At 43.6% G+C, this 22,680-nt stretch overlaps 1 protein-coding gene and 1 non-coding gene across 7 annotated transcripts in view; both read right to left on the minus strand.

The window, feature by feature from the left end:
- LOC127001154 (uncharacterized) overlaps positions 1–20,882 on the minus strand; it is a 66,445-nt gene extending 45,563 nt beyond the window's left edge. Inside the window, exons 1-6 of one of the 6 annotated variants that reach the window (XM_050865365.1) lie at positions 20,619–20,855; positions 17,067–17,134; positions 15,017–15,439; positions 11,471–11,552; positions 9,528–9,711; positions 792–5,628 (exon numbers count right to left, since the gene is read on the minus strand). In XM_050865365.1, the coding sequence (XP_050721322.1) occupies positions 792–5,628; positions 9,528–9,711; positions 11,471–11,552; positions 15,017–15,439; positions 17,067–17,124 (5,584 nt within the window). In that variant the 5' untranslated portion in view covers positions 17,125–17,134; positions 20,619–20,855. Of the gene's footprint in view, positions 1–782; positions 5,629–9,527; positions 9,712–11,470; positions 11,553–15,016; positions 15,440–17,066; positions 17,135–20,618 lie in introns of those variants that run through there. The other 5 variants (XM_050865363.1, XM_050865367.1, XM_050865362.1 and 2 more) reach the window with 5 other exon arrangements.
- On the minus strand, positions 19,442–19,516 carry Trnaa-ggc (transfer RNA alanine (anticodon GGC)). The gene has a single exon. It is a non-coding gene; the product is annotated as a tRNA-Ala (tRNA).
- Positions 20,883–22,680: the final 1,798 nt, after the last annotated feature.

Below are 22,680 nucleotides of genomic sequence, written 5' to 3' on the forward strand. Positions count from 1 at the left end.
GAAAAGAAGTTTTTTTATTTTAGGGTAAAAATGTTAAATTTTCCTATGCATTAACATCTTTCAATGCTATAGTTTTGAAGAAATAAATAAATAAACTATCACTTAGAATATTTGTGTTTGCATTTTGCCTACTATTTTGTTAGAAATATTGGTTGAAAAGGAAGAGAAAAAAAACTCATTAATGTACCACCGGTGGTACATGTGGCGACTATTGAAAGTATGAAATGTACCATCGGTGGTACATATGGCGCTTAACGTGTTAAGAACCTTTTTCCCAGATTGTAAGGAAACTTTTCAATTTTGATATTTCATTGAAGTGGCAATGAGCCAACCCATTCTTTCTCAAGCTACTAAAACCCATACTCATACATTTTGTAAGTTTGGTTAGATCAGAAGATATACTGCCAGACGTGTGCCCCAACCAACCATGGAGAGCTGGTTGAAGGCCTCGAGGCTCACCCTGTGCTGCACCAACACATGAAAAGAAGTCTTGAAGGCCCGTTAGAATGAGAGAGACTCATGTTGTGATCCTCAGGCAACAGTTGATGGAAAACTTACTGCATCAACCTGAAATTGTCTTCCACACATTCATGTGTGTTCCAGCTAACGCAACCTGCATAACTTAATGACAGAGGGTGCACACTTTGCTAAGGCACGATGGGATGCTTCAATAAAATCATTGATTAATTGAGTAAATTATTGCATACTATCTGAATTGCTGCATTCCAAGCCATAAGTTTTATTTCATTTAATTTTTATATAAAATACTTTGGGGGACTCACCTTTCATACCTTCATGCTGACTGATGATCACATTTCTCCGCGTCTTTTTGCTGAGTGAGACTTCTTCATCTTGACCGCGTCCCCGAGACCTTTTCCTCTGGTTGATGGAGCCTTTTGCAACCTCCTCAGGGTCCAAAAGTTGGTCCTTCAGAAAAGCCTCAGTGATGTCTGAGATATCTAGTATTTCATGGCTGTTGACTAAGTCATCCTGTAATTCTTGGCAAGCAGTGACGTAAGATCTCCTTTTGACATTTTTTCCTTTACTTCTTTTCTGAGAGCCTAGGATAGGTGACCCATGTACAGCATCATGACTCTCACTGACAGTGCCTCCATTGTGATCAGTCACAGCCATGAAAGATTCAACTGTTGTAACTTGCTTATCATCAGTGCTGCTGTAACTTTTCTCCATCTCATATGAAGGTTTGGCAGCCTTCTCAGGAGTGCCTTCATTGCTGGCACACTCCTGCAGCAGCTGTTTAGCTACTTGTAAAGATTCACTGGTGACTTTAATTTGCTTTTTATTGCCGGTCAGAAAACCACAAAATTCAGTCTCAGCCTTTTGAAAATCATTTCCTTTATGCATGCTTTCATAACTGTTACAAGATTTTGCCGGATGACCAACTTTCATTTTCTGACTCACTCCTTCCAATAATTTTCCCTCTATTGTGTTAAGATGAGCATTAAGTTCAATGCTCTGGTTCACATCTGCTTTCACTCCTTCCTTACCCAGTGGCCTGTCCAAAGTACTATTGTTTTCCGGATTAGACAGGTGGCATGCAGAATCCTGTTTTATAACACTATTAAGAGGATTAATTTGCAATGACTGGCCACTAGTTTTAGGTCCACTTTCAACATTCTCAGACACTTTCATAAGTGATCCTTCTACAGTGTCTCCCTTCTCATTATGAGTATAATTTTTTTTATAACTTTTACAATTGTTTCTGTTTTGGGTAACTAATGTTGGAGACTGGCATCCACTTCCAGACTGCAAAGGTTTATCATCTTCAAACAGTCTTCTTGCTTTGATTGCAAAGTTTTCACTTCTGATGTTTACATCACTTGCAATTGAAGAGCCAATGCCAGCTGCCATGGGCATGCCTGCAGGCCTTGAGAACACCCTTCTGCTATCTTCAATACACCTTTCACTGGATTCTGTAAAGGTGTTTGAAAAATTTCCCCTGCCCTGCAGTTCTGGAACTTTCTTGTCAGAAGCTTTTTCAGATAATGAATTTCGATCTTTAGGGCTTGTTTGAACACTATTCGAAATGGTTGCTGATTTCATGCCCTCAAGAGATTGCCCATCAGATTTACTTGTCACCCTCTTACACAATACCTTTCCATAATGTTCAGGCTTACTGGGTATCCTTGGCTTCTTTTTAGGTCCTTCATGACCAGGTGATGCTACCTCACAACTGATTGCCTCCTTCCATAATGAGTAAGCTTGTGTGATGGAGGACTCTTTCACTGCTATTTTGTTTCCTTTTGCTGTGCTGAACCCCTCATTCACTGGCACAAAGTGTTTACCATCACTGGCTGTACTCAGGTGTGTTGGAGCTCCTTCAGTGCCAGGTATTGTTGCTTCACAGCTAGCAGCCTCTGCCCATAATGACTGAGCTTGTGTGATGGAGGTTTGATCAACTGAAATTTTCTTTCCTCTTGCCGTGTGGAACCCCACTTCCATGTTTAATGCACCATTGGTTTTGTTATTGGTCTCACTCAGCTCACTTCTCTCACTGCCATCAAGTCTGTCTCCTTTTCTCAGCTCTGTGGGAGTGGCTGAGTTTTTCAACCTTCCACTCTGTTCATTTCCTAAGACATTATGCTCACACTGCATGTTGGCTTCCTTATTCAAACTAAGCTCCATATTTGCATCCACCTCTTCCCAAAGCAACTGTGCTCTCCATGCTGCCTCTTTGCTGATCGTTACCTTTGATCCAGCAGCTGTGCAAAAGCCGTGAAATGTATTGGCTTTTGATTGTGCTGACTTACTAATAGTTTGAGTATCTTCTGGTGGCTTGACTTCTTCACTGAACATGGTACTTTCTGCACAGTGCAACTTTACTGCCTCTATGGTCTCCTTCCCTTCCCTTTCTGCCTCTGAAGCTGTGTCATCAGATGTGCTCTTAAGCTTTGAGCAGACTGACTGAGTAACGCTACCATCCACGGTATGTCTCCTAGAGCTCTCGCATACATCTGTGAATGCTGTATCCTTAGTTTGTGGATGTTTTATGTTTGTTACTTTAATAACTTGTGAATTTGCAACTTCCAGTACATTTAATTTGTTGCCTATGTGGGGCGTGACAAACACTTCTGCTACTACTCCTGCACTACTTGCTGCTGACAGATCGGAGGCCAAGCTTAAAGATCCAGTTTTTGATGCAGAACACTGATTAGAGTTTGATGTTTTATGCATACCACTTAAATGCCTTGCTTCTCCTTTCTCTCCTGGTGGAACCTGATGAGGTGAGAGGCTTCCATCTTCATTCAACTCTTCTTCCAAGAATTTTCTAGCCTCCAGGAGAGCCTTTTCACTAATTTTGACTTGTTTTCCACTGCCAGTTATGAATCCCTTAAAACCTGAACTTTTATCTGAGTGGCATTCACTGAACAGATCTCCACTGACTTTCTCTTTAGGTGCAGCATCTAAGGACTGATTGCTTCCCTCCTTTGCCTTTATGTTTTCATGATCGCCTCCAACACCCTCCTCTCTTACTGGAATAGAAATATCAAAATCACTATCAGAAAAGTCAATGTCACTGAAAGTATCACTGATCACCTGGTTGTTCGGTGCACCAGAGACCTCCTCCTCCCCTTCTCCCTCAGGTCCTTGGGTGGCCGGATTCCCTACTGCACCAATCTGAGGGACATGAGGCTGTAGGAGGTCTGTGTTGCACTCCGCCTCTTGGTTCTTTATTACAAGTGAGTGAGCAACATTGGCCAAATCAGAACTGCTTGCCATGAAACTAATTTCCGTATTTTTGGAGGTACAGTTGTATTTGTCATCCATATTTTCTGTTAATGTGCTACCACTGGCGCTGATCTTCCCCGTGACCTCCATGATGCTTCCTTTGGCATTAGGAGCCACTGGGACTACTTGAAGGGCATGATCACTGCCTTCATTTCCCTTCTTAGTGATGGGTGCTTGTTCACTTCCCAAATATGTTTCCTCATGTCCATACTCAACAGCCCCTAATGGTTCAACTGAAGACCTTAAGCTTGCCTCAGAAGTGTCAATTTGACCTAAACTGGCAAGAGGAAGGAATTTCTTCTGCTTGTGTGCTATCACATCAAGTTGCTCCTTTGGTTTGAATGGTGTGTTTGGACTACTGCACATGACTCTTTTACTGCCAGGCTCTGCTGTTTCAGTTCCCTTTTCATCCCCACATCTATTGGCTGGGGTACCACAAGATGTTTCTGGACCAAGTGGCACGGATGCCTCATTTTGTCGTGTTTCATCTGATCTGTTAGTTGGAGAGCTGCAGGTGGCCCCTTTCCTGCCTGGTGATGCTGGCTTACTTCCTCCCTTTCCCTTTCTTCCAGTTTTTGTGTGTGAAACATTCAACTCTACATGGGGCTTACTCAGGTCAACTGGATACACAAATCTCCTTGAGATTCTCTTGTTCTTATACAGAGATAATGTGTCTGTACTTTTTCTCTTCTGTTGTTCTGAGATTTGTGCTGAAAAAATATCCTTTCTACTGTCACGGGTAATCATTACATGGTCTTCCTTGTCTTTGTTGGTATTTTCTAGCAAATTTCCCGTCTCTGTCTTAGCAACCAATGCAGCAACATGCTTTCCAGAAGGGGAAGAGGTAAGGTTTGTATTAGGCTTTGAGGTTAAACCTTTGACTGCCTCACAATCTGTTGTTTCAGGTGGATGTTCTTTGCTACAGTATTCTGACTTACAGTTAATGTCCTCTGCAATATTATTTTTAGCTTTACAAGAAGATTCTCTTTTGTACTTGTTATACTCAGTGCCCTTGCCTGTATCTTGGTGTAGATTCTTGTTGGAAGAGGCACCTGAAACCATCCCACTGTGGCTGCTCAGCGTGCCCCCAGGGATAGCTTTCTGTTTGGTTTTCTCATTGCCTTCGTCAACAAGACTGTTGTCATCAATATTTTTCTCTAGTTTCTGGTTTGATTTTCCTGAAGTCAGTTTACTGTTACTTATCTTTTTTTTCCTTTTCTTCTTTACTTTGCTTACTGGTGAACATATGATATCAAATGGATCTTCTGCTGATCCATATGAATATTCATCAACATCTGATGTGTCATTTGCAAGACCATCACTATAAATTACTTTTTCATTCAACTTGTCCATCTCTTTTGTATCTGGAAGTGGATCAGTTTCCTGAACTCTCTCGTTTTTCTTAATCCCTCGGGCATGTGGGATGGGCTCTACGAAGCCTGGAGACTCTGGCGACTGAGCAGCAAGTATTAAGTGCCTTGCTCTCACAGGTCGAGGCTGAGCTGGTGTGCTGGTTTGGTCTGGCCTAACCCCAGCACAAATGTTTACTTGTCGATCAGGTGAGTGTGCACCACTTTCAGTTACTGTTTTCATTTCCAGATTATCCTTTAGGGTGACCTCTACATTTCTTTTAAGAGCAACATTCTCTTCAATACTGAAATTTACTCTGAATCCCTGCGTTCCAGCTTCCAGCCAGCCTGGATTGGCGTCTTCACCACAGCTGGGCCTCCGTGCCTGCACAGAGCACACAGGTCTGCAGCTGAACCTTGGCACGGGAGAGAAGCACCTGATGATGCCAAGGCCGGGACTCAGCTCTCCACTGGATGAGGAACCGGCGGCTCCAGACGCCTGTGGGCTGAACAGTGAACGAGCTAACACCTTGGGGAAAAAAAAAAATTCTTAGCATGAGAATTTTCACCATTGCTACAAAACATTGTAAAACACACACACACACACACACACACACACACACACACACACCACACACACACACACGAAAAATAGGTAAATAAATAAATAAACAAATAAAAAAATAAATAAAAAATAAAAATTCCTGCTTCCCTTTGATTTCATTTTCCTGATGAAGAAGTTGAGAAGATCCATTATCAGGAACCTTTAACAAAAGTAACACTCGTTTAAGCAGAAAATACAGGCATGTACATTCAGTATATGACAAAGATTCAGTAATTCATCACTTACATTTGCTTGGTCAATGGCTAGGAGAAATGGACATTGATAACTGATTGCGCAGTGGCAGTATCGTAACCAATGAGGTTTATCCGAGGTGCGTTTTGCTGCCTATGCATACAGCTCCCTTGTTTAGGGTATTGGGAAAGGAGCAATACGGCTACCCTCTGACTGGGAAGGTAGCCTACCCCATCCTCACCTTTACGTGGTGCGCACCGTTACTATACCCTGTGGGGTAGAACCAACGTGGAGGGGGGCAGCGACCATCAGCTGCTTTGTTTTAATCCTTTTAGCCTGGACAAGGAGCAAGTCTCCATAACACTACATTGGACTGGCCACCCATTGGTGGCCTCTAATACTTTTATTGAGTCTTTAGAGGCAGGAGCGATGGCCAGAGGGCGGCAGAAGAGAAATGAATGCATGAGACTGGTGTCTATTAATGTGAATGGTTTATGTGGTGAGGAAAAGAGGAGAGTGATTGAAAATTTTGTAAATGGTAGAGTGGATGTGTTGGGAGTGAGTGAAACACATATTCAAGGAACTGGTGAGTGATGGTAGAGAGGGTATGTGGGAGGGTGTGCCTGGGGGGGTTGTATGGACGGGGATAGATGAGAAGTATAGAGGCAGGAGTAAGGAAGGATGTGCTATTGCTGAAAGAGTGTGGAATGGTGTGACTGATTATGGTTGGAAGGGATCAAGAATTGTGTGGGTGAAAGAAAAGTAGGTTTAGTAAAGCATGCATGGGTGTGTATTTATGCACCAGTAAATGTGAAAAGTAAAAAAAGGACAGAGAAAGGGAAGCATTTTGGGAGGAAGTGAAGCATGTTTGAAGAGTTTTGAGAAAGAAAGGAAACTTATTATGATGGGAGATATGAATGGTAAAGTGGGTGATGAATGTGTGATGGATGTGGTGGGAAAATGGGGGATACCTGGGAAGAATGAAAATGGAGAGTGCCTGGTGGATGTCTGTGCTGAGGGGGGAATGTTCCTAGTGAACACCTTCTTTCAGCACAAGAATATCCACCGATACACATGGAGGAGGGGAGAAGATAATGAGCAAAAAGGATTGATTGATTATGTGGCAGTAGATGAAAGGCTTAGAAAATAAATTTGTGACGCGAAGGTAGTAAGAGGAATGTTCGATGGATCTGACCATCTTGCAGTGCTGGCAAAGTTAAAGCTGAAAGAAAAGTGGGTGTTTGAAAAGAAAGGAGAAGTAAAAAAGGAAATACTGAAGATAGAAAAGTTACAGGAAAAAGAAATAAAAGATGAGTATAACTGTGAAATGGCAGAGGCCTTAAGTGAAAAATGGGAAAGTGTAAAAGATAATACAAATATTGAAAAAGGTTTTGGAACATTTAAAGAAATAATGGTAACTACAACAAAAAAAGTGTTAGGGATGAAAGTGGTGAGAGATGGAAAAAGAAAAGGAAATTCATGGTGGACAGAAGAGATAAGGAGGATAGCAAAAGAGAAAAGGGAACTTTTTAAGAAAACTCAAAAAAGAAATGTGACTGAGCAAGTAAAAAAGGAAAGGAAAAAGAAATATAGAGAATGCATAATGAAATTAAAACAAGCAATGAAAGAAAGTAAGAAGAGAGTTGATGAAGACTTTAGAAAAAGACTAAGTGAAAAATATAAAGGGAACAGGAAACCATATTGGAAAGAAGTAAAAAACAAAAGAAATGCAGAAAATATCTCCTCAAGTAAAATAAATGAAGTTATGGATGATAATGGAAAGATGTTGAAAGACAGGGAAGCTGTGAAAGAGAGATGGAGAGAATATTTCTAAAACTTAATGAATTTTGAGGATGGACGTCCAGCAGCTGTAACAGCAGCAGTTTTGGGTAGAGGTAGAGGAGGAGCATATAAAGAAAGAAGTATAACATATGAAGAAGTAAATCAGGCAATAAAAAGATTAAAAAATGGAAAGGCAGCAGGAATTGATGGAATCACAGCAGAAATGTTGAAGTGTGGAGGAGATGTAGTTGTTAAATAGATGGTCAAGATATGTGAAGTAGCATGGGAGGGGGGGTGGTGCCATCATTGTCCCAGTTTACAAGGGGAAGGGCAGGAGAGGGGAATGTGGGAGCTATAGAGGTATAAGTCTCCTGAGTATACCCGGAAAGGTATTTGGAAAAGTCATAATAGAGAGGGTGCAAAGACTTACAGAAGAGAAAATCAGTGAAGAACAAGGAGGCTTCAGGAAGGGAAGGGGATATGTGGATCAGATATTTGCCTTCAGGATGGTAGTAGAAAAAAATATTAGCAAAAGGAAAGAAACTATACGCTGCCTTCATGGATTTGGAAAAAGGTTACGACAAAGTTGATTGGATTGCATTGTGGGATGTTTTAAAGATATATGGTGTGGGAGGAAAACTGCTTAGTGCAATAAAGTCTTTCTATGAGGATGCATCTGCATGTGTCAAAATTACTGGAGAAATAAGTGAACATTTTGAGATAAAAGTGGGCTTAAGACAAGGGTGTGTCATGTCACCATGGTTATTCAATATCTATATGGATGGTGTTATTAGAGAAATGAAGGGCAAAGTTGGAGTAAGACTGTTCGATAAGGGAAGGAAGTGGGTACTGAATTCAATACTGTTTGCTGATGACACGGTGCTTAGTGAAGAAAATGAAAGTGACCAACAAAATTTGGTCAGTGTTTTTGATAGTGTCTGTAATAGGAGAAAGCTGAAAGTAAATGTCAACAAAAGTAAAGTGATGGTTTGTGAGTGAAGTAGAAGTGAGGTTGTAGATTTTGTATGCCCATATAGAGTGGGAATTGAATGTGAAAATGAATGCAAAATAATTCTGAATGGTGAATAAATGGAGGAGGTCAATGAGTTTAAGTACCTTGGATCAGTTGTGTGTAATCATGGTGGTATGGAGGGAGAGATAAGAGAAAGGGCATTGCAAGGAAGAAGGGTGGCAGGGTCTTTGGGACGAATCATCAATGGCAGAAGTGTGAGCATGGAGGTAAAGAGGGATTTGAGAAATACAATAATAGTACCAACCCTCACATATGCAAGTGAAACGTGGGCCTGGAATGAAAGTCAGAGGTCTAGAGTGCAGGCAGCGGAAATGAGTTATTTGAGGAGTGCTTGTGGTGTGAGTAGAATGGATGGAATGAGTAATGAAAGTGTGTACGAGCGTTTTGGAATGTGTCACAGGGGTGAAGGGAAGAAGTGTGGAGTGGTGGAAGAAGTGAGGCAACAGACTTTAAAGTGGTTTGGCCACATGGAGCGAATGGAGGAGAGTAAGATGACCAGAAGGGTGTATGTGAGTGAGATAGAGGAAGGGAATGCTAGAGGATGACCTCCAGTGAAATGGAGGGTTAGGGTGCAAGAGTACGTTAGGGAGAGGGGGTAAAGATCTTTGAGAAACTTTGAGCAGGCAAGGAGGGAGTGTCTGGATAAAGTTGGAAGCTCTTCTGCTGTGGTCATCCCCTGGTGGGAGCTCCTAGGAGCAGGCGTCGATGAAACGATGATGATTAGTGATTAGATAGAGAAACTCCTGGTGCATGAAACATATGAAGAGTACACATAAAATTGCCGTGACAGTAGTTACCAACTTGCAACGCAGCTTACATTTTCACGTAGCCCCTGCCTAGGATGGAGGGTCTGGCGCTCAAGAGTCGAGGGGGAGGTGCCATCCAAGACTTGGCCGAGGGAATTGGAGGTGGGTGTGGCCAGGGCGCTGCTCCATGACACCTCCGATCCATCCAAGTTGCCAGCCAGGCTTTCCATTATGGTGTCCCTTGGACTTTCTCCCCTGTGAACAGGAAAAAGTACAGATAGAGATGTATGCATACCACCACAAACCATATCATACCATACCTTACCAATTCACACACATATCCTTGGATGATGTAAAAATGCCTGAAGTCTGAAAGAGGGCAAACATAATACCTATTCACAAACATAGTGACAGAGAAGACCCACTTTACTAGCCTTTACCACAACAAATGTGATAGGTAAACTCACAACAGATGTGATAGGTAAACTATGTGAAAAGATTATAATGTATGGTTGGGCTTCATAACAGGAAGAAAATGTTGTGATAACAGAACAACAGTTTGGATTCAGAGACATTATGTCTTACAATTTCATCATCATCATCATCATCTTCAGCCACACTAGTCCACTGCAGGAGAAAGACCTTTCTCAACATTCTCCACTATCTCTATCTGATCTTAATGTACCCCATTCTGCTCAAGCAAATGATCTTTCATCTCTCCCCTACCCCCTCTTTTATTTTTAGGTGCTGCCTATAGTGTCACTAGCCTCTCAAGGGTCCTTTTAGATGACCCCAGTCCATTAGTAGTGCAGACAAATTTTATTTCTAGTTTATAATGCTAGGCTCATACTGCCCCCCTGTGCTCCACTTGCACGGTCGCTGAAGTTTGGGTTGATTAAAGATCTGGGCAGCATATGGGTAATCTTTGGACACTAGGCAAGGACTGAAAATTGTCAGAGTCCTTTGGTGGGACTTGAACCAAGGTCCTCAGCTCACCACGCCTGCATGCTCACCATTTTCTCACTGCCTCCTCTGTCTGCCCTAACTTCTATCATTTCTTCATGCATAGTTTTTCTTACACTCTAGTCAAAAATACTTGCCTGCTCTTCTAGACAGATGAACTGATATGAAGCTGATATCTGAACATTAACCCCTTCAGTACCGATGGCGTACCATAGTGCTTCCTATAAAATTTTGGCTAAGGAATCGATGAAGTACATGTGTACGTCATCACTCATTGACGATACACAGGACTTCATTTTTATTAGTTTGTATGTTTTTATGACGTAGAGACAAATTGATTAGTTGGCACCTTGTGTTTCAAGGATGTTGGGAATGCTGGGCTTGGGGGTGGTGACAGGGGAGTGTGTGATTGACATGTGTCACGTCATGATGTCTTTTCAACATCCGATAGTGATTCTGAGCGCAATATGACTCTTGAAGGTGACTTACAAGGGTCAGATGATAGTGAAACTCAATCAGAAGGCTTCATAAGTGACTCAGATGAAGACTATTTGCCAGAGAATGACAGTGAGGCGAGTAGTGACGAGGAAAATGAGTGATGTGAATGGTGGCGATGAAGAAACACCACACAGCCCCACACTCCACACACCCCTGCTCCTTCACACTCGTGGCTCATCCCTTTGCTGATCATCGTCCTGCCACTGTTCCTGCCCTAATTGAGGATTTTTCTGGTGTTCCTCCTGATGTACCAAGGAATGACATGAGTGCTTTGGACTCTTGATTAAAATAGTATACATCTCGTGAACAAAATCTATCAGAACACGAGAAAAAAATACATAAATGATAAAATATGGGTGTAAGGATATATATAAACTACCCCCACGAAATTAGAAGCGCCGCAAAAACTTCGAGGCGGAGGGGTGGGTGGGATGTGTGGGATCACGGAGTCAGTGAAGGGGTTAAAATGGAAAGTCATGTACATTATTCAAGTATTCCAGTCTGGATGAACCATCAAGTTTTACGTTTTGTTTCCCGGTCAAAATACACTCACCGCTTTGCAGGAGAGAATGTTTCATCACACAAGGGCAGTGTTGGGCTGTACAAAGCTGTCTCTTCCAAAGAAGTGTTGTTATCTGTGACAAAACAATAAATAAGTCAAAACAGTATCATTATCACTATCAGCTCCCCCTGCTTACTTGACAGAGAGAGAGAGAGAGAGAGAGAGAGAGAGAGAGAGAGATTTACATAGAAAATCAGACCACACAGACCCAATGGTCCAGACTAGGTGGTCTGTCCTTAAACCTAAGTGAATTTACACTAATCAGATGGCTCCAAAATGTTGCTTTTCTACTCTAGTTAATATTAAGTTCAAGGAAGTGTCGGTCGAGCTTGTTTTTAAAGGAGTCAATCGTTTTACACTGGACCTCGTTCCTCGTTCGCAAAGTGTCATCGATCATAAACAATGTTGATCTGTCTACATTCGTGAAACCATTAAGTATTTTAAAACATTCAATCAGTTTTCCTCGGAGGCGACGTTTCTCAAGAGAGAACATGTTAAGGGTGGAAAGCCTTTCTTCGTAGGATTTGTTGCCCAAAAAAGGGATCATTTTTGTTGCCCGATGCTGAATACCTTCTAATTTAGCAATGTCCTTTGCATGGTGAGGAGACCAAAACTGTACCACATATTCCAAGTGGGGTCTGACTAAACTATTGTAGAGCGGAGGTATTACATCTTTATTCTTGAATAAAAAGTTTTTTTTAATGAAGCCCAACATTCTGTTCGCTTTATTTGCTGCATCGATGCATTGATGTGAGAATTCGAGGTTTGACGCGATTTTGACCCCCAGGTCCTTAACGCATTGAACGCTTGTGAGTTTAACGCCGCGCATTTCGTATTCAAGCTTCTTATTTCTTGTTCAAACTTGAAGGACCTGGCACTTGTCTACGTTAAAGGGCATCTCCCATCCATCCGACCAAGATGAAATTTTGTGCAAATCCTCTTGGAGGCTTTGCCTGTCTTCGTCAGTGAGAACCGAGTTACCAATCTTTGTGTCGTCTGCAAACTTACTAATGCGATTATTGAGTCCAACATCCACGTCGTTGATGTAAATAATGAAGAGCACTGGGCCAAGAACCGAGCCCTGAGGGACGCCGCTAGTGACCAGCGCCCACTCTGAGTTAAATCCGTCAATCACCACTCTTTGTTGTCTGTTGCTCAACCAATTCGCGATCCATTGGTTTACTTGACCGTGAATACCTATTTGCTTTAATTTATAAAGTAATTTATGATGTGGGACTTTATTAAATCCTTTCTGGAAATCAAGATAGACTACGTCCAGTGATTTGGTTACGTCATAAACTGAGAAGAGGTCGTTATATAAGGTCAATAGGTTTGATAGGCATGATCTTTTGTTACAGAAGCCATGTTGTGAATCCCCAATTAATGAGTGGCTTTTGAGGTAACTCACAATTTTGTCTCTATGCTCTCAAGTAGCTTACCTACAATTGAAGTTAGACTAATGGGTCGGTAGTTACCTGGTATTTTTTTGTCTCCTTTCTTAAAAATCGGTGTCACGTTAGCCTTTTTCCAATCCGAAGGGACGATGCCTTGTCGCAAGGACATATTGAATATGGTTGTGAGGGAGGAGAGTATTTCGCTCTTTGTCTCTTTAAGCAGAATAGGATATACTCTATCGGGTCCAGGACTTTTATTTGTTTTAAGTGAATGGAGAGCTTTAAGGACTTCATCGGTTGTTATTTCAAAATTAGTCAATGCATGCTCGAGATTTACAATAGTACTGGTGTTGGTGGTAGCGGGAGGAAGACTGTTAGTATTAAACACCGAGGAAAAGTAATTGTTTAAGAGGTTTGCAATGTGTTGGCTGTCAGTCACTAGTGCACCGTCGCTGTTTGTTAAAGGTCAAATTCCACTTCTGATCGCCTTTCTGTTGTTTATGTAACTGAAGAAAGATTTCGGATTATTTTTACAGTTGGCTGCAATATTTTCTTCGTATTTACGCTTTGCCTGACATACTAATCTTTTTACTCATTGCCTGGCATCATGATAAAGTCTAATGTTTTCGGGCGTGCTTTGTTCTTTCTTTAATCAGCCTGTAAAACAATTTTCTCTCCTTGACTGAGTGTTTAATTTCCCTATTAAACCAAAGTGGGCTTTTATTAGTGTTACTTCGCTTCTCACACAAAGGGACGAATGTGTTCTGCTGAGTGAGTAAATGATTTTTAAAGCTTAGCCAGGCGTCCTCTACATTGCCGTCATCTGATAGTTGCGTTTCTTTTAGTTTTCGTCGGATTTCTACGAAGTTAGCTCTTTTAAAATTGGACACCTTTACTTTATTTTCAGTCACTGATGTTTGAGCTCTAATGTCGACACGGACTAATTTATGATCGCAAGACCAAGGTGTTCTCCTACCATGACATTACTGACTAGGTTATCTTGGGTCGTTATAACAAGGTCAAGTATGTTATTTTGTCGAGTTGGTTCAGAAACCATTTGGCTTAGATAATTTTCTTCTAAAAATTTGATCATTCTATATGACTCGCCTTCTGTACCTGACAGTGTCGCCCAGTCGATATGGGGGAGGTTAAAGTCTCCTAGTATCAGTGAGCCGCTGTTATTAAGTGACTGCTTTTAAACGCTGTACATTTCAAGGTCGTCATCGAGTGACTGCCTGGGAGGCCTGTAGGTGACAGATATATTTAAATTGACTTTTGCAATGTTTACTCGCACGCACAAATGTTCAACGTTACTGTCTCTTGGTGTTTTGTCAGTGGGTTGCAAATAGCTTTTGACAAAAAGGGCGACACCACCGCCTCTACGGTTTACACGATCTTTGTTGAAGAGTCTGTAGCCATCTATGTTGTATTCGGAACTTAAATCAATATTTGTGGTGTCGATAAATGTTTCGGTTATAGCAATTATGTCAAAATTTTCTGTCAGAGCAAGACATCGCAGTTCATCAAATTTGTTTCTTAGGCTACGCGCATTGAAACTAAGGATTTTTAAGTTATCTAGAGGCTTGGTAATAGAAGTGATGGTACTTGCGGGATCACAATTATGAGAGAGAGAGAGAGAGAGAGAGAGAGAGAATTTTGAAGGTCACTTTCATTTTCTGCAATGAGCACTGTGTCATTGATTGTATCATAGACTGATTTAATTCATAACCTACAACCCATCCCTCCCTCTATTGCCCCTACCTTCCTCCTTGCTTCCCTCTCTCGTAAGTTCCTTCCCCAATCCCTCCCTCCCTTCCCTTCCATCTCCTCTGCATGGTGCATGGCTGGAGGCAGAACACCAAAGTTTGAACTTTCAAATCTAAATCCACCTCACACTTTTTACCTTCCACCTGAGTGGAAACGGAAGACTTATCATTGACTGGGCTGAAAAATTGAACAGTTAGGTTTGCCAGCCTATCTGTGACCAGATTAACGTACTTTAACTGCCCTATGTGTTTGTATAACTGGTAATTTATTGAAACAAATTAGTATACTGCATCCATATATACATAAGAAAACATAATCATGCCAGTAACAAGTACCAGTTCAGCAAGCAATAAATAATATTTTCACATGTACCCACCAAGAGGCAGCAAAAGAGTAGGGCTGCTGAGCGATGTGTTGAGAAGGGCCGACAATGGCGTGGTTGGTGCCTCCCCGAGGGGAAGCTGGGCTCTTGTCATCTCCTGGCTGTGGCTGGAGGACTGGTCCCAAACCTCATCCTGTTCATCTGTTTGTCTCCTGGACTGGACCTTTACACTGTGGTGTGGAATGACAGATTCAACAGAATTTCCTTCGTCTTGCAGGTGCTTCTTCTGCTCACAGTCCCCCAAGTCTCCTTGGGAATCCTTTTCCACTTGTAATTTCTGTAAGACACACTCGTCCTTTGCAGTTCCTTTACATATTTTGGTCTTAATTGACGATTTGGCATTGTATTCCTTTTGATCATTTTGATTAGCTTGCTCCTGAAGAAACTGCAGCCAGTCTTTCTGCCCCACACCCAGATCTGAAAAGGACCGGAATTTTTAAGCATGTATTTGTAGATTTGCCTTCACTGCCACTCACAGTTTTGTTGGAATACTACAAAAATGGTTACATCTGGTGGTGGTGGTGGTGGCAGTGAGGAGGGAGGAGTGCCCCAGTAGCCTCTCTTCCCACCACAAATACCACCGTTTCTCTGACCCATGCACCTCATTCATCACTCACAGTTGAATAATCCACAAGTTTTCTTCTTTACTTTATATTTTATGTCACTGTGTATATGACTAATTAATACTGGTAATCTACATAATGAATGAAAATAGGATCAAAATAGAGGTTCAGTCCAATACTCTTCCATGTACGTATCACGATTTCTTCATTGGTTTATGTATTCGCATCTCACAAGTGTATATTTAGTATGTGGCTATTACTTGTTAGATACAAGAATTTAGTATGTAGCTATTACTCATTAGATACAAGAATTTAGTATGTAGCTATTACTCATTAGATACAAGAATTTAGTATGTAGCTATTACTCATTAGATACAAGAATTTAGTATGTAGCTATTACTCGTTAGATACAAGAATTTAGTATGTAGCTATTACTCATTAGATACAAGAATTTAGTATGTGGCTATTACTCGTTAGATACAAGAATTTAGTATGTAGCTATTACTCGTTAGATACAAGAATTTAGTACCGTGGCTATTACTCGTTAGATACAAGAATTTAGTATGTAGCTATTACTCGTTAGATACAAGAATTTAGTATGTGGCTATTACTCGTTAGATACAAGAATTTAGTATGTAGCTATTACTCGTTAGATACAAGAATTTAGTATGTGGCTATTACTCGTTAGATACAAGAATTTAGTATGTAGCTATTACTCGTTAGATACAAGAATTTAGTATGTAGCTATTACTCGTTAGATACAAGATCTTATTGTATGTGCTGGATATGTGAAAGAATAAATATGCAGGTCCACATGGAACTAAAAACTAGGAGCAGAAGTAATAAGGAAGGCCAGTGAAGAAAGAGGCTTAGGAATGGCAACACAAGATACTGTCCCTGGCATATTTGGGACCCCATACAATATGTTAGCAAATATAAGGGATGCTTTTGTTATAAGGATGAGGACATAATATAAAACAATGATAAGACTAAAACAGGAATATGCAAAAACTGTGTGGCCCCTTAAAAAAAGAAAAGAAAAAAATGAGTAAACTGAAAAGAAAACAAAGATCAGCAACAAAAATGGTTCTGAGTTTGGCCGGCTTAATATATGAGGGAAGATTTAAGGAAATTAACCAACCAACATTAGAGAAGAGTAAACAGACCCACTTACTACATAAGCCGATGAACAATATGGATGTGACAGATGGAAAAGACATTATTTTGCAGTCAGAAGAAGGAACAAAATATTTAATGGGGCACAAGAACAAACTAAGGAAGACCAGATGCACGAGTGATGTCAAGTAATGCAAATATAAGCAAATATAAGGGATGCTCCTATAGAAGAGAAAAGTGAAGACGTCAATTTTGGATGGTCAATTTGGGTTTGCCTGCTCATAAGCTCCCCCTTCAACCTTCCGTTTTCTGATCACTGTTTCATGTTTCATTTTAACATTGACATATCTATGCCTAAGTTTTACCTTTCTTCTTATGTTGATGGTACCAGGTGTAGAGTGCCAATGCAGGACAGACAGCCATAGATTCTGTTCTGAAACAAAATAATATACTTAATCAAAAGGAAATTCTTCAACTAGTAATTCAGTGATTTTCATATATTGAAATCAGCAAGTTATATAGAGAAGGCAGTGATGCCTTCATATATCCTAAAACTAAAGGTACACACTACTGAATCACGTCTGACAGCAACCCATCTTCACCAAACCTGAGTATATCAGCATATAACCTTGTCAACAGTCAGCCCATGGTGCGCCATAATCCACCTCTCACTAACGCTGCCTGACCCTGCGGCTAAAGCAAGGCGGTGGCTGAGTGGTTAGTGTGCTGGCACTGTGTCTAGGAAGATGTGGATGTAAAGATCAAAGCAAGAGTGAAAATAGCGATGAGATATGTGTGAGGACCTGCGTGGCTGTGGGTGGCAGAACATCCTTACAAGGTCCTGCAGCAGCCCAAACCATTGGTTCACCACAGCTAAAATCCAATGGGAGTGTGCAAAGTTTTACTAATAGGGGAGCTTTGCCCCCCTCAACTAGTCACTAAGAGACAAGAGAATATACATGAACCTCCTACTGGGGGGCTTCTGCCCTTTTGGCCCCCTGTGTTTCCACATTTCATTGCCCTGGGGGTTGTGCAGGTTCCCACCACTTCCATTGCTATTTTTCACAACTGTTGTGATCTCTACACTCTTATGGTTTTCAGGGAGGTTTGAAGGATCAGGATGGCTCCTGACTCTGACGGCCCCGCCCTGATGGCCTTATGCATACCATGACAGTCCCTGAATACTATTGAATTAACATGTTACAGATATCTTGTGAGAGGTTCATACATTATGTATTGCATTTTGGCCTCTAAATACTGCAGCACAGTAACTAATAGCTGCTGGGAAATTAAAGAAACTTCAACATAATGATGTATGAAGTTTGAATGCAACTTAGGAAATGCATTCTGGGATGGGGACACAGGCCAAGTTAGAATAGGCTAGATTTTTGGTAACATTTATTAGAGTAATTGTTGACAATAATTGATATGTATCACACGGCACTGATGTTGTCACTGGCAGTAGAGAAGGCTTCAATAAGCTCAATATTTCCTGCCCAACACACTAATAAATATCTAGTTAGGACATTACTCAGGAAGCTGCAGGCCTAAGCATCGTCAGTAATACTGACATGGGATGGAAGGATACTGCCTTGTTTGATGGCTATAGGCTACATTAAGTCATTAACCAATAACATTTTGCACCTTGTATCAAAATCTGTCAAGGAGGGCTGTCATGTTATGTGTGTGGTGCGGTCAGGGAGGGCTGTCATGTTATGGGTGTGGGGCTGTCAGGGAGGGCTGTCATGTTATGTGTGTGTGGGGCCGTCAGGGAGGGCTGTCATGTTTTGTGTGTGTGGCCATTAGGGAGGGCTGTCATGTTATGTGTGTGGGGCCGTCAGGGAGGGCTGTCATGTTATGTGTGTGGGGCCGTCAGAGAGGGCTGTCATGTTATATGTGTGTGGGGCCATCAGGGAGGGCTGTCATGTTGTGTGTGTGGGGCCGTCAGGGAGGGCTGTCATGTTTTGTGTGTGTGGCCATTAGGGAGGGCTGTCATGTTATGTGTGTGGGACAGTCAGAGAGGGCTGACAAGTTAAGTGTGTGGGGCCGACAGTGAGGGCTGTCATGTTATGTGTGTGGTGCGGTCAGGGAGGGCTGTCATGTTATGTGTGTGGGGCAGTCAGGGAGGGCTGTCATGTTATGTGTGTGGGGCAGTCAGGGAGGGCTGTCATGTTATGTGTGTGGTGCGATCAAGGAGGGCTGTCATGTTATGTGTGTGTGGGGCCGTCAGGGAGGGCTGTCATGTTTTGTGTGTGTGGCCATTAGGGAGGGCTGTCATGTTATGTGTGTGGGACAGTCAGAGAGGGCTGTCATGTTATATGTATGTGGGGCCGTCAGGGAGGGCTGTCATGTTATATGTATGTGGGGCCGTCAGGGAGGGCTGTCATGTTATATGTGTGTGGGGCCGTCAGGGAGGGCTGTCATGTTATATGTGTGTGGGGCCGTCAGGGAAGGCTGTCATGTTATATGTGTGTGGGGCCTTCAGGGAGGGCTGTCATGTTATGTGTTGTTAGAGGTAGGGGGTTCACCAGAAAAGGCAGGCACCGCTCGGGGATGGAACCCGAGTCCTTCCGCTTGCCGGGCGGACGTGCTACCCGTTACACCATGGTCGCCTCTCGGTGACAACTCACACAACTCCCCCCTAAGGTCCCCTCCCGCAAGGCCAGTCCGTGGAATGTGTATCGCTGCTAGATCCTACTCACTGCGCCATGTTAGAGGTAGGGGGTTCACCAGAAAAGGCAGGCACCACCCGGGGATCAAACCCGGGTCCTTCCGCTTGCCAGGCGGACATGCTACCCATTACACCACGGTCGCCTCTCGGTGACAACCCACACATGTGTGTGTGGCCGTCAGGGAGGGCTGTCATGTTATGTGTGTGTGGCCGTCAGGGAGGGCTGTCATGTTATGTGTGTGTGGCCGTCAGGGAGGGCTGTCATGTTATGTGTGTGTGGCAGTCAGGGAGGGCTGTCATGTTATGTGTGTGTGGCCGTCAGGGAGGGCTGTCATGTTATGTGTGTGTGGCCGTCAGGGAGGGCTGTCATGTTATGTGTGTGTGGCCGTCAGGGATGGCTGTCCTGGGGGGACGTCTTGGTAAGGGGGTGTTGACTATAGTTCAGAAGATATATATGACAACAGGAGAGCAGCAGGTGGTTAAGTAGGAAACAAGATATGGAAGGGAGCTTGAACCGAATCTTAACCAAAATATGTGGAAAAAGGATGAAGGAGTTGTTCTTGAGATATACTGGTATTAGCTGTTCACAGAGTTGCCCGGTAAGTGTCCACTCCGTTAATTGTATGGTCTTGCTGCGATAATGACCTGAAGGCATCTTTGGTGACCGCAGCAGTCTTGGCTATGGCAGAGCTTCAGTAGGCCTCTCTAAAGGAATTGGTGATGGCTAGGTAAGCAGGAGACAGCAGGATAACGTCTCCACCACCTCCATGTTAGAGTATTAAAGTAAGGAAAGATGAATAGAGTTAAGCCATTGAAAATCTAAGTGTGTCAATAGCAGAGAAGAGGATCAAGAGGAGGGCCTTGGAAGCGATACAGCGGCCACACACTGAGGCTGCTAGAACCAAGGCACCACACCTGTAAGAGGAACATGTTTTTTTCCTCCAGTGTTGTGAACACCTGGAACAAACTGCCGAAGGGGTCATCAACAGTGGCTGAGTAAATGCACCTAATAATAACTATCACAGGGGGGAAGAGGTGCGAGGCGTGCTTTTTATTACAGTAAAGGAAGCAGCTCAAGCTAATCACTGCCCCTATCAAAGAGAGTTCAGGAGTAGCCAAAAGGGAGGTCAGTTTCGGGAGGAGGGTTACGAGGCAGTGGGATGATGTCTACACCATGTCCTCCGTCATAACACTCAGAAGCGATTCCAGGCTTGATGGTTTTCCTTATATTTCACTGAAGCCTTACCTCACAGCTAGGCGGCGTCGGCAGGGTAACAGTGTGTGGACAGGGGCGAGAAGAGAAGAGAGGGGCGTGTCAACGTTGACAACAAACCCCCTCGGCCTCTCAGCTCAGGCAGTCAGCTGTTCGGCTTTCCCGCGTGTTCCGTCCACAGAGTTATATACCTAGAGCGCGCGCTCCCGTGTTGTGGGGTTGGCGGCGGGTGAGGCAAGCTACCCTGGCGCGGCAGCCATCTTGGGAAGCCCACTTTCCCTCACTCTGTGGTAGTGGTTTTGATGGTGGTGGTGGTGGTGGTGGTGATGGTGGTGGTGGTGGAAGCGGTGGTGGTGGTGGTGGTGGTGGTAGTATAGTGGTGGAGGTGATGGTGGTAGTGATGGTGGTGGTGGTGATGGTGGTGGTACGTGATAGTGGTGGTGGTGGTGGTACGTGAATAGTGATGGTGGTGGTGGTAGTGGTGGAGGTGATGGTGGTGGTGATGATGGTAGTGGTGATGGTGGTGGTACGTGATAGTGGTGGTGGTGGTGGTGGTACGTGAATAGTGGTGGTGATGGTGATGGTGGTACGCGAATAGTGATGGTGGTTGTGGTGGTGGTACATGATAGTGGTGGTGGTGGTGGTGGTACGTGATAGTGGTGGTGGTGGTGGTGGTGGTACGTGATAGTGGTGGTGGTGGTGGTACGTGATAGTGGTGGTGGTGGTGGTGGTGGTACGTGATAGTGGTGGTGGTGGTGGTACGTGATAGTGGTGGTGGTGGTGGTGGTGGTGGTACGTGATAGTGGTGGTGGTGGTGGTGGTGATTGTGGTACGTGATAGTGGTGGTGGTGGTGGTGATTGTGGTACGTGAATAGTGGTGGTAGTGGTGGTGGTGGTGATGATGGTGGTACGTGATAGTGGTGGTACGTGAATAGTGATGGTGGTGGTGGTGGTGGTGGTACGTGAATAGTGTTGTTGTTGGTGGTGGTGGTACGTGATAGTGGTAGTGGTGGTGGTGGTGGTGGTACGTGATAGTGGTGGTGGTGGTGGTGGTGATGGTGGTACGTGAATAGTGGTGGTGGTGGTGTTACGTGAAAGTGGTGGTGGTGGTGGTACGTGAATAGTGGTGGTGGTGGTGTTACGTGAAAGTGGTGGTGGTGGTGGTACGTGAATAGTGGTGGTGGTGGTGGTACGTGATAGTGGTGGTGGTGGTGGTACGTGAATAGTGGTGGTGGTGGTGTTACGTGATAGTGGTGGTGGTTGTGGTGGTGGTGGTGTTACGTGATAGTGGTGGTGGTTGTGGTGGTGGTGCTGTTACGTGAAAGTGGTGGTGGTGGTGTTACGTGAAAGTGGTGGTGGTGGTGTTACGTGATAGTGGTGGTGGTGGTGGTGGTGATGGTGGTACGTGAATAGTGGTGGTGGTGGTGGTACGTGAATAGTGGTGGTGGTGGTGTTACGTGAAAGTGGTGGTGGTGGTGTTACGTGAAAGTGGTGGTGGTGGTGTTACGTGATAGTGGTGGTGGTGGTTTTACGTGATTGTTGTGGTGGTGGTGGTGGTGATGGTGGTTAGTGTATAGTGGTGGTGGTGGTGGTGGTACGTGAATAGTGGTGGTGGTGGTGGTACGTGAATAGTGGTGGTGGTGTTTCGTGTATGTGGTGGTGGTGGTGTTACGTGATAGTGGTGGTGGTGGTGTTACGTGATAGTGGTGGTGGTGGTGGTGGTGATGGTGGTACGTGAATAGTGGTGGTGGTGGTGGTACGTGAATAGTGGTGGTGGTGGTGGTACGTGAAAGTGGTGGTGGTGGTGTTACGTGAAAGTGGTGGTGGTGGTGTTACGTGAAAGTGGTGGTGGTGGTGTTACGTGAAAGTGGTGGTGGTGGTGTTACGTGATAGTGGTGGTGGTGGTGTTACGTGATAGTGGTGGTGGTGGTGGTGGTGATGGTGGTACGTGAATAGTGGTGGTCGTGGTGGTACGTGAATAGTGGTGGTGGTGGTGGTACGTGAATAGTGGTGGTGGTGGTGTTACGTGATAGTGGTGGTGGTGGTGGTGGTGATGGTGGTACGTGAATAGTGGTGGTGGTGGTGGTACGTGAAT

Source organism: Eriocheir sinensis, chromosome 20, assembly GCF_024679095.1.
Source record: "Eriocheir sinensis breed Jianghai 21 chromosome 20, ASM2467909v1, whole genome shotgun sequence".
NCBI classification, from domain to species: Eukaryota; Metazoa; Arthropoda; class Malacostraca; order Decapoda; family Varunidae; genus Eriocheir; species Eriocheir sinensis.